The following is a 12,185-nucleotide window of genomic DNA, read 5'->3' on the forward strand; positions in this document are numbered from 1 at the left end:
TTTGACTATGCGTCTTATTCAAATTCTTTTATCGAATATGTAAAGTTATATATATATGCATAAAAGTATATTTACCATAAATAAAATAATATAAAAATAATTAATAATTATATAATTTTTTTAATAAGATAAACAGTCAAAACGTATATTAAAAAATTAAACGTTTTAGGGACGGAGGTAGTATAACGTATTACTATAGAACTAGATCGGTCCGAGAGAAGAAAAAAAAAAGACGGGTGGCCAACTGGTACGCACAAAAACGAAAGGACACGGGTCCAAGGCAAGCAAAGTCAAAAAGGCGCCGCCCCATGACCAGCTGGATCAATCTATCAGCCTGTGTTAGCTTAATCCACAGTCTAATCAACTCGCTGCGGATAGTTAATTAAGTGGATGTATGTTGTGGACAAGCATTACTTACCATTATATTAGAAATTTCCTTAATTGCTGCTCCCTCGTCTATGCTATAAAACTTTTTAAGTTTGCCTTGATTTATCCATCTATCAATATATATATATATATGTTTTATATATATATTGAGATTCATTAGCGCATGTACTCATGAAGATATATGAATATAAGTAAGACCAGAAACTCTTATAATATGAAACGAAGATTACTAACCTTTGATCTTGATCAAAGGGATGACTAGTTGAGCATAAGGCAGTGTTTAAGTCTAATACAGTTAAATAAACTAAATTTTCTTTTCTACCATTAACTTAGTTCAATGAAATAAACTAGGCTCACCTTAAATTAGTCGTGTATCGACCTGTGTCCCTCCCTAATCCCATATGGTAATTGCTGCTAGGAAAGTTTGAATTTCGGTTCAGTTACAGTTTAATGCACGGTGGTTTCAATGGGTTGAAGATATATTGGCATTCTGTTCTTTTTTACCTAGTAAACAGATTATTTAATTTATCTTTTCAAATAATTAAATATACAATCTAGACTGAAATCATGAAGGGCACATTTGGAATGGATGATTTAAATCGAGTTTTACGGAAATTAAACCCATTCCTATTAAAATCGTGTAAAATTCATACGTTGTGAAGGAGCCCTCGAAACATTGGCATCTGGCCCCTCTCTCAGGCAGCTATCAAGCACAACTAGACTTTTCTCTGCTTAACGTTCTCACTATTTCTTTCCTCTTCTATTAGTATATTTCCAACATCTTTACATAAAAATGGATAGAAAAGCAGGCTCTATATCCACGAGCGGAGATATATAGCTGAAAGCAAGTTACACAAATACATAGCTTCTAAGTCACATAATTGAGAAAAGGATAATAAGGAAAAACAAATTGATCAGAAGACTAAGTTTGAACTTTTGCGGCCTAGCGGGCCTGCCACGTCAACCGTACCGCATTGCGACAATTTAAATACACAGACCAAATTGAACTCTGGCACCTTAAATTCATGTTCCATATATCCATCTGTAATTAATAACCCCGAGACTATAGCCAAACAGCATATCGAGTGTTAGGGATGAAGGGAATTTAGCTAGTGATTACTTAATCTCAAATAACAATGCATATAGCACTTCTTATATAAAGGAGGGAAGAGCCCCAATATAAACCTGACTCTTTAACCAACCGGCCTACTTACCGTCTACGAGGAAATGCATGGTTTGTTCACTTGACCAGTATTAGGCTGCACTTGGGCATTGGTCCTCAGCCTGCTGCCTATGCCATATATAATACTCTTCTTTCAAACAACTCATCCTCAAGCTGCAGGGTGGAGTTAGATGACTCTCTGGATAAAATCTACCTAGTATGCATCAGGTAATTTATACCTCAATACATTGCATTATTTTGAAGAAAAATAAATCTAAGATTAGTAGCAATAATGCCTTTGACACCATGGCTCCTTCACCACGCTACTTCTACGGTGGGACGGGTCCATTCAACTCAACTTTATTGGTCTTGTCTCTTAATGCATTCTCTCACCGATGCCATCCAGTTGAAGTACATAACTCCCTCCAATGCAACCTCTTGCTACTCGAACAGATTCAAGCACAGGCACATCATATCTAGCAACACTTTCACCCTAGATCCAGTAGCATGCCCCAGCCACCGTCAGCACTACGAACTAACCCGTTGTCATCCTATAGATGCCGCGTGTGGGTAGGGGTGGTAATGAGTCTAACTATTTTGCCTACAAAATTTAAGGGCCAGGTTCAAAACGGGTTGAAAATAAAATTGTATAGAGTTTTGAGCTAAAAAATTTTAAGAATTAAATAGAGCTGTGAAATAACCCACGGGCCTTGGCCCATTCCCACCATTACGTGTGGGATATGCAATAACCCTAATAGGGATGCTTTGAAACCTCTCAATCGTCCAGGAGCTAGTGGGTCAAGGTGTAGCTATGTGCTACTCAAGCATCTCCCGCTAATGAATCCCAAGGATTAGCTCGGGAAAGACTCAGGAAGCAAGGGTAAGATAGCAAAAGATTGAACTTCGTTGCCCTATCCTCTACAAGAGAATGCATAAGGGAATTACACAGGTTCTGACCGGTACCCTGGGGTGTGATATCCTACTCCGATTTCTTTCCTATGTGAATAGAAAGAAAGATGTTGTTTACCAAGTATGCACTATTTGTACTTCTTTTCGTTTGCCTCCTTTCTCTAGAGCTTATCTTATTCTTTTATAGCCTCCGGAGGGGCTGATATTATAGCCCAACGGCTAGACCTTGGAACCCTACGGCTAGCATATCAAACGGTGTGTGGTGAAAAAAAATAATGTGCGGTTAATAATTTATATTTATATTCACAGTGACCTAAACGTGTCGGTTAAGAAAGAAACAAACAACAGATAAGCTTAAAACAATTTTTAAAATAATTCTTAAATTATGCTTTAGGATTTAAATTTTAGCAACGGCACGTGCGTTTTTCTGTTTTGGGTCACGAAAATGAGGGCCTAACGTCAAATTATATATAGTATAAAGATGAAGTGAATTGATTGGGTTGTCCACGTACGTAAACATGGAGACGTGGTGAGGTGAAAAGGCATCTCCGACGGAACAAAAGAGAGGAGACAAAATTAAAACGACTGCAGGGCCCTCCCCTGGGGGTGGGCTACGTAATTAACTGAAGCAAGCATGACTAATTGATGGGTTGTCCATTCTCCCACGTCTAAACTAGATCAGTGCGTACCGAGTGTGTTCAGATATTAATTAATTAATTTGGTCGGTAAATCGTCGTGGTCAGCGACCGGTTTAAGTACAAACTAGAAACAACAACAACAATAGTAGTAATAATAATAATAATAATAATAATAATAATAATAATAATAATAAGCACACGATGATTCAGCTGGACGGACGGCCCAACCACACGATCGAACGAACGAACGTTGATAGATTGATAGTCAATCCACTGCTTTCAGGACTGTCACTTACCAGATTTTGTGACTAATGCCTAACGACACCGTAACAGAAAACGTCCTTTCCTTTCGCTTTGATTTCCTCAGCGACCACACCAGCTACTTCGGTTCGTTTCATGGGGCGATTGTTCGGCTTTTTTCGGAAAAGAAAAGACGGATAACAAATTTACAAATAAAAAATATTATTTTATATACGTGTCATTAACGATTTAAAAGCAAAAGCTGAAAAATAATCTATGATAAAAAAACCTTACACCTAACTCTAAATTTTAAAATTAAAATTTAATATTTTGACTTATTAGTATAAACAGAAGTGAAAATACTAAGATTCAGGTGTGAGCCAACTACTGCACGCACAATAGCTTCCTTGCTTATTGTTTCTTGCTAGGTAGTTAGTTATCACGTTTACTTCTCATGCTTTCCTTTTCACGCCTGCCAACTTAGGCCAACATTGTATGTATAAGCAAACCTTTTTATAGGCTACTGATCTCGTGACGCCCTAACAATAGCCCACGCATGCATGACTTATGTGCAACAACTGAACTCTGCTCCATCAATCTCAATCTTCCATTCCAGGTGATGCCGGGCAAGATTGTAGAAGAAAACATAGTAATATTGTGACACGTTTCTCGAAATACTACAGGAAAAAGAAATTGAAACAATTAAAATTAAAGAGGTATTTGGATACAATATATGAAAACATGGGTATGTGAAAGATACATAAAGGAAAAAAAAAGTTTCTCCAAACCTTTAGAGATGACCATTTCACACCAGTTTTGAGGGGTGATCTTGTTTGTCTTATTCAGAGGAAATCCAAGCGATATATATGCAAATGATAAATAATGTCTTAATAAATTTTATATATGTGTGTTTTTAGCGATCTAAAAAATAATGTTGGAAAAAAACTACGCTGAAAAAGCCCAAAATCAACTTCAAATTTATAATAAAAAGTCCAAATTTTAGCTTATATGATAAGCATAAGTGAAAAGATGGTGTCAATAAAATACAAGATTCAATCCTTTACTCCAAGACCTCTTTAGGAATTTGTATTAATTGTAGGGTTAAAATCTTAAGTGATTGCATGTTTTTTTACAGATTATGGGAGCGGTTCTAGCTATAATACTCCAGCCGGATCCGTTTAATCTCGCACATAAAAAAGTGTGAAAAACAATATGCAGTTAATCTGAAGTTCGATCGGTTAATTAAACATAAAAGTGTGAAATGCTTTGGTGAAGAAATAAGCTGGGTCGACGGTCAAATTAAATTAAATAAAATCGAAGAGGGAGGGAGTCAATAATAAGCTAGAAATAAATAGGGGTATCGGTTGGGTGGTCGGGTTGCACGGTTGATGGATGAGGTTTGCCCATGACCGGCAATGATAAAACTGCTCCGGAAAACAACACCTAACCAACAAAATATCTGACGCCGACGCCACCTCACTAAGCAGTTTGGACCTCACTTTTACTAATCATCCATGCCGCTAATTAATTAACACAAATAATTATATACTATACATGTATGTATATGCAACCAAAACCAACCAACCTGCCTGGCCGTCTTCCCTATGTCACCTCGCCAACGGAACAAACCGACACACGACAACCCCCCACCCAAAAAAGAAAAATACTGTTGTACATGCACTCCGGTTGGTATAATATATTGTACGCTGTACGCGTGTATACGCAGGCACAAACGGATTTAAATTCAGGTTGCGCTGCATACTAGTGTATCCAGGAAATGGACCTGCCCAGTTGATTATTTTAATAATCCCTTTAGAATCTTGATTATAAAAAATTTATTTAAATATGAAAAATTACATGTCATTCTTAAAATTTATTTAGTAATAAAATCATAACAAAATCATAAATAATTATTTAAATTTTTAAATAAGATACATGTTCAAACGTAAAGTCAACCGTATATGTACTATTTGATCCGAACTTTTAATTGGGTGCATTTATGTTCAGAGTAATTTCCATCTTTCCTTGCATTAAAAATAAATTAAGATGCAGCCCAAAAAATGATTTTATATTTTAGTGTTGGAAGTGTATTACGTCAAATAATATAAGTGAGACCAACATTGTCTAATTAAATTTTATACCTCTCTTCAGGGTTTTAGCACACCCACGGCCAAACTCTTGTTGTTGGAGTATCTCCAAGAGATGTCTAAAATTGACCTCTAAAACTGAATTTTGGATTTGAGTGAAAATAATATATATCTCCATTTTTAGCTCATTTTTACGCATGCCTAAAATTAGCTTACTTGTGTCTTAAATTTGAGGCAGGAATTTTTGTTCCTAATAGAATTTATTTATTTTTAGATTTTCTGTTAGAGGATTGCGTAATTTTTATGCGCAATATTCTTTAGATGAATCCACTATAAATTTTTTAAAAAGCAAAATGTTAGCATTCTGTTTGTTGAAGATGCTGTTAGTTAACTACTACAGACAAGAGTGTCCTGAACTGAGGTGATTACTGGAGTACTAGTACAGCGTTACGTGGCGACTAATAATTAGGTTAGCAGCAGTCCGGCGGTTTGCATATATAGCATCGCATATTCTACCGTACCAAACAAACTCGAGGATGACGATGACTTGTTTCGCATTAGCATCCTCTAGTTCTACGATCCATCTTTCCTGGGGGTGCCAATAATGCACTCCCATGCATCCAGATTCTAGTACTAGTTGTGATGCCTCTGAGGAAGCAGCCTCCTTTCTTCTCACGTACTCAGAAAAATATCTTTATCGCATTTTCTTTGTGCCAAAATAAATTTAATTTATAAACTATTATTATGTTGGAGTTTTTCTTAATGACGTGGTCAAATACATTTCTTAAATCTTTGCATCTTAGGATATCAAATCACAAATATAACTCTATAATTTAGTGGGTTTTACGAGCTACTCTGTGATGTCCTGTTATTTATATTTATTAGTTTGTTTTTTCATGGTTTACGGAGAACCATAACCGAATTAAACGAAATTAATTCCATTAATCTCAACTAATGGACCGAACCAGTGGCCTAAAATTTCAGTTTCGGTTATTTCGGCTGGTTTTTTTCTCCATGCCCCTGCCTACCGGACACCCGTGTCCTTCCAACGGCAAAACTAACATATGTACGTGGTCAAAAATAATTTATAATGTTAGCGTTGACACATATAGTAGTGGCTCAAATATGTTTTAGGGCCCATTTAAATCACATGAATGAAAAACTGAGGAATAGGAAAAACATAGGAAAAATGTAGGTGTAAAACAGAGGCTTAAAAACACAGGAAAAACTTAGGAATGACTATATGATTGGACCATAGAAAAAACGTAGGAATTTAAGAAAAGATATAGACTCAACGGATTTTTCTATGAGATTCAACTTCTTGCTAAATTTCCTCCAAAACTTGTATAGGAAAATTCGTTCCATAGGAATTTTATAGGATTTCATAGGATTCATTCCTTCGATTTAAAGGGCTTTGTAGGAAAAATTCCTATAAAAATAAAATTCTAAAATTTCAATGAAATTCTTTTAAATCAAAGGAAGCCTTAGATTTTGAGGATTTGCCGATGCAGTTCGTAACTCAATCTTGTCTCTCTATTAAGCAGGCCCAAATATAGAGATAGAGGTAGAGGGAGGGGGAGAGAGAGAGGAAGTGCAGAACAGGCAGGCAGGTAGCTGTCGCTCGCCCATCCTCCACTCTCCTCTCCTGCAGACTGCAGTCCACCATACTAGTTCCGTTTCGTCCTTTGCTTGCTTCTCCTCATTCTCTCTCTCCCCGACCCTGAGTCTTGAGTCTGAGACACTAACACTTATGGCTGTGTGTGCGAGTGTCTAACTGCCACTCCAAACAACCCAACACCAAACAAAATGGAGAAGAGTACCACACAAAGCGGAACAGTACCACTAACTAGAACTAGACAAGTTTGCTGAATACGCACTAATTTGGAAGTTGTTGATGATCGATTCAGTCATCAGCTCTTCTCTTTTTTTTTTCTTTCTTTTCATTCTTATGTAAACAGTATATACAAAAAGAAGTTTGAGCTAGCTAAGGTAAGGTAAGCTAATAAGCTAAGCTGCTGCTGCTGATTGTGGTACAGCTAGCATCACTTATTTTGGTATTAGTACCTCCAGACAGCCGGACAGAAAAGCTTCTTGTTGCTTCATCAAAAACTTAACTTGGAGATATTGAGATTTAGGAGGAGAAAAATTGAATCAAGAAAAGAAAATAACTACACAAGAGGAAGGAATTATTGGGAAGAAAGTAGTAGTAGAAGAAGAAGAATAGAAGAGGATCTTTCTTGGTCGTCGTCTCTTCACTTTGTATGCCGCGCTGCCTCTGCTTCTCGCTCTCTGCTGCAATCTCACGCAGATTGTTGCGTTTGCTTTGAATCATCCATTCATTTCATCCTGGTGCTGATGATGACGCAGCGGAGTTGCTACTCGATCTTGGCCATGCCCATGATGCGGCTGGCGGCGCGCATGCCGTCGGCCGGCGACCGCGGGTCCACGCCGGAGCCGGACATGTAGTTCCGGACCTCGATCCGGATCATCTCCTGCATCATGGCCAGGAACTCCGCGCTGAACGGCGCTGAGGGGCGCGCCGGCGGCGGCGGCTCTAGTTGTCGGACAGGGGGGTAGCGGCGGCATCTGAGGCGACGCTGGTGCAGTCGGCGGTTGTACTGCGGCGGCGGCGGCGGCGGCTTCCGATGGGGACGGATCGGGCTGCTGCTGATCCAGACCGGGCAGAGAGAGGGAGAGGGAGAGGGAGGTCGCCGGGGGCGGAGGAGGAGGAGGAACAGGGACGACGACCCCGCCGGCCCTTGCGACCGGGCGGTAGACGTGCTGGGGAAGGAGGAGTTGTTGTTGGTGCGGCGGCGAGGAGGGCATGTGGGAGGGGAGGCTGTGGTGGCTGGAGTCGCTGAGGTCGGAGCCGGAGGGGCTGGCGGGGTGGCCGTCGCTGCTGGTGCGCTTGAGCGGGCGGTCGTCGTCGTCGGCGGCGTGATGGTGGTGGTGGGCGTGGTACTTGCGCTTGAGGGTGGAGTTCCAGTGGTTCTTGATGGCGTTGTCGGTGCGGCCGGCGAGGAGCCTGGCGATGGTGGCCCACTTGTTGCCGAAGCGGGCGTGGGCGCGGAGGATGGTGTCGTCCTCGTCGGGGGTGAAGGGGCGGTGCTCGACCTGCGGCGAGAGCTGGTTGCACCAGCGGAGGCGGCAGGACTTGCCGGAGCGGCCCGGGATGGACTTGCTGATGAGCGACCAGTTGCGCGCCCCGTGGCGCGCCACCAGCCGCTGCAGCGCCTCGTCCTCCTCGGGGCTCCACGGCCCCTTGATCCGGTCCACGTCTCTTCCTCCCCGGCACGACGCCGACGAGGACGCCATCACCGACTGATCGATTGACCGACGGCTTCAAATTTAATTAGCCTGTATATATGTGTGGAAGGAAAAGCAAACAAGAGAAGAGAATTGAAGTGGGAAATGGTGGTGGGAGCGAGGGAGGGCAGGGGAGCGGAGGGCATCGAGGAGTATATAAAGGAGGAAGACGAACAAGGTGGTTTGATTGGATTTCAGTTAAGTTCGGAGTGGGGTTGGAGTTGGGTACAGCTGGCGACGGGGACACGCGGCGCCTCATGCATCGCCCGTTTTTAGCTCTCTCCCCCAGTTCAGCCGAGTGTGTCAGGGGTTTCCTATACTCCAAAATATGTTGTTAATAAACTATCTTTCGTAATACAACTTTTTATCCTATGGTTCACTTTTTATCTAAATAATTAGTCTTGTTTTACGTAATGACGGTGGTTTACGTAATGACGGTGGTTTTTAATATAGAACTAGTTTTTTCAATTTTTGTCTCTATCTCTTCGATAAATATCATGTCACATCACCAATTTACAATAAATACAGATAGAAACTATATGAGTGCCCTAACAGATATTTACGATGGTGTCTATATAATTAAATGAGCTATTACATAAAAAAAGATAATATTATAAGTGATTAAATAAAAAAAATAAAAACACTTAATATGAAAAATAGGTCAAAATATTTTTACCATACGAACACTACTTATATAAATTTAATGTTACTTGTAACTTAGGTGTTGTGTGACGATCATGTCTCATATAAAATATGATTTTTTTTCTTTCTTCGTTCACTCAATTGCTACATCATTTTTATTCTATATGTCAGTTAATTTAATTTAATAGATATCATCCTAATAATTATATTTGTATTACGAATGCTCTAAGAATAACGTTAGAGGGCTAGAATTGCTCTCGGTGTGTAGACATGTAAACCAAATAAAAAAGAAATGCATAGGACGAGACTGCCCTTTCCTTGGCTCCGGTGTTGGTTGGAATATCTACCTCCAATCCAGTCTCTTGTCTTGTTTGCTTGGGAGTGCTGTGACTCCTGCTTGGTCGGTTGGGCCGTCTCTCCCCTGCTCGTCGCCCTCGACACAAACAGCTCCCCGGCCGCCTTTTGCACTCCACATGAATATTTTAAATTAGTTTGGATCTTATAATTTTTGGTAAAAAAAACCAAAATTAACTTCATATTTTAAATTTTATATTTTATAAGCATAAACATAAACGAAAAGGTGCTCATCATTTTTATAAATAATAAGTTGTATGGATGCTGATCATTTTATCTTTATAAAATAAAATTTAAACTATGCAGTAGTTAACTTATTTGTTTATATAATAATGGCTATCATGATAATTAGATAATTTTCTTTGATTTTCAGATACAAGAGAACGCAGGCTAACAAGTGTGGCATGTGTTGGACTAACCAAAGTTGAGTATTCGCAGCAAGGCAGCTACGGGTCACCTTCCGGTTGTTTCCTAGTCAGTCAGGCAGTCACTGGTTATAAGCGAGCGCGGCCGTTTCGTGCTTTCCTTAGTTGTTACTCGTTGGACGAGCACTGTCTATCTATCACCCTCATATTTTCGTTTACATTTATATTTAAAATATCTATCGTCTACATATTTTCATTTCTGTTTATATTTATAAGTTAAAATTTAAATTACTAACTTTAAATTTAATTTAAGGGGTTTTCATTAAAATTTATTTTCCAGACACAACTATTGGATCTAAGAATACGCATATAAAAATTTTATTTACATATTATTTTTCGTGGTAAATATATGGTTTGGCAGAACAATCACGTACCCCTTATATGTATGTGCCCATCAATCTCGTCCTTCTCCTCCGCGCGTGTCTCATCACTGTTCTATGTATACATAGCTGCTAGCTCCATCACCAACCGATATATGGATCGAGACGGCACAACACCGTTGGATCGATCGTTTTCTCTTGTTCACTTTTAGTTTGTTCCTACCTCTACCTCTCTTGCTACTACGAATATATATAGCTAATTATATATATTAGCTTGCGCTTTCAAATTGAATTGAATATATATCCATGGCCATGGGTGGTCGCTCATGGGTCGAGCTCTGCACTTCCGTTGGAATGTATCAATTAGCTAGAGTGTTTAACTAACGCATCCACGATCATCCATCATTTGCTGCCTGCTGCCGTCTGTTCTCTTACATTCTGCCAACCCATGTTAGTTTAAAGATAGCTGCACGACTATTAATCATATATATGTCCCCGTGTGTGTCTTAACTGACCATGATTAATTAGTCCCTGAATTAATTTTCAGGTAGGTTGTTAACTATTCACTCGCCAATCGCGTGAATATGTATATACATATATTTATACGTATACATATATATATGTATATGTATATACATATATTTATACGTATACATATATTATATATATGTATATGTATATACATATGTATATATATATATATATGTATATGTATATGAAAATTAGATCCTACTATCAGGTGTAGCTACTCCCCCTGCTAATAGGATCTAATTTTCTATATAAAACTTGAGTGAACATATATCAAATTGTACCCTTTAATTTTCTTACGTGAGTTTCACGTTGAGATCCTTTAATGAATTGTAGCACATATTTCCACTTCGGCTGTTGGTTCTTTTTTTTTTCTCACTTTGAAACCTTTTGTCACTTCGGTCAGAGTTCTCGGTCTGGTAGAGATTGTCGATCAGAAGTTCCAGTATTTAAGTTTTGGTAGAGTTTTTAATTGCATGCGTTGGTGAAGGGGGTTAATTCAAACTGAAAGTTTAGTACGGAGAGAGAGGGTCTAAACTGAAACCAGTCGTGCTAATTTTAATTTTAGAAATTTATAGGAATGTGAGTGTCTAATTGGATACTCCTATTTAATTAGGTTAATTTTTTTATTAATTTGAAAATTTTAGTTATAAAAAGTCTGATCTACCCACATGTTTGTGTAAAGTGGAAGAGCTATCTAACTAGGATGGTGTTCTAAAAACCTATAGCGGTAAAAACATCGATAACTAAACGTGGAAGAAAGCAAGAGCACATCCTAATATAATAATGATATATATCAAGGCATGATAATTATTAACAAGCTCCAGCTGAACCCACATGTTGAGAAATATGATTATAATAATTATGATAAATGATAAAACTTTGACTTGTATATTAACTTGATTATAAATAATTAAATTCGTTATATATAGGAGTGGTGTTGATACGTTTGTTAATTGCTGTCACTCTTATCGATCTGCAGCCCCGACAGGCTTAGCGGTTGTGCAATAATCAAAGGTTTTTTTATGGGCATATATATGGATAACGACTCTGCTGAAAACTACATATATATACATATATCGTGTAAACAATTAATTAAGCTAGGAGTATATATATCGTTTATGGAGGCTTACATGGCACCAACCACACACGAACGTATAAATACTGTATAATATACAGTCACGTAT

The 12,185-nt window shown here is 38.7% G+C and overlaps 1 protein-coding gene across 1 annotated transcript; it reads right to left on the reverse strand.

Moving 5' to 3' along the window:
• Nucleotides 1-6,920: 6,920 nt before the first annotated feature.
• LOC102722326 (transcription factor MYB44-like) lies at nucleotides 6,921-8,876 on the reverse strand. The gene is given in 2 exon segments (XM_006660351.3): nucleotides 6,921-7,985; nucleotides 7,987-8,876. Coding segments are annotated over 2 exon segments (939 nt in total). The 5' UTR covers nucleotides 8,739-8,876; the 3' UTR covers nucleotides 6,921-7,798.
• Nucleotides 8,877-12,185: the final 3,309 nt, after the last annotated feature.

Source organism: Oryza brachyantha, chromosome 9 (assembly GCF_000231095.2).
Source record: "Oryza brachyantha chromosome 9, ObraRS2, whole genome shotgun sequence".
NCBI classification, from domain to species: Eukaryota; Viridiplantae; Streptophyta; class Magnoliopsida; order Poales; family Poaceae; genus Oryza; species Oryza brachyantha.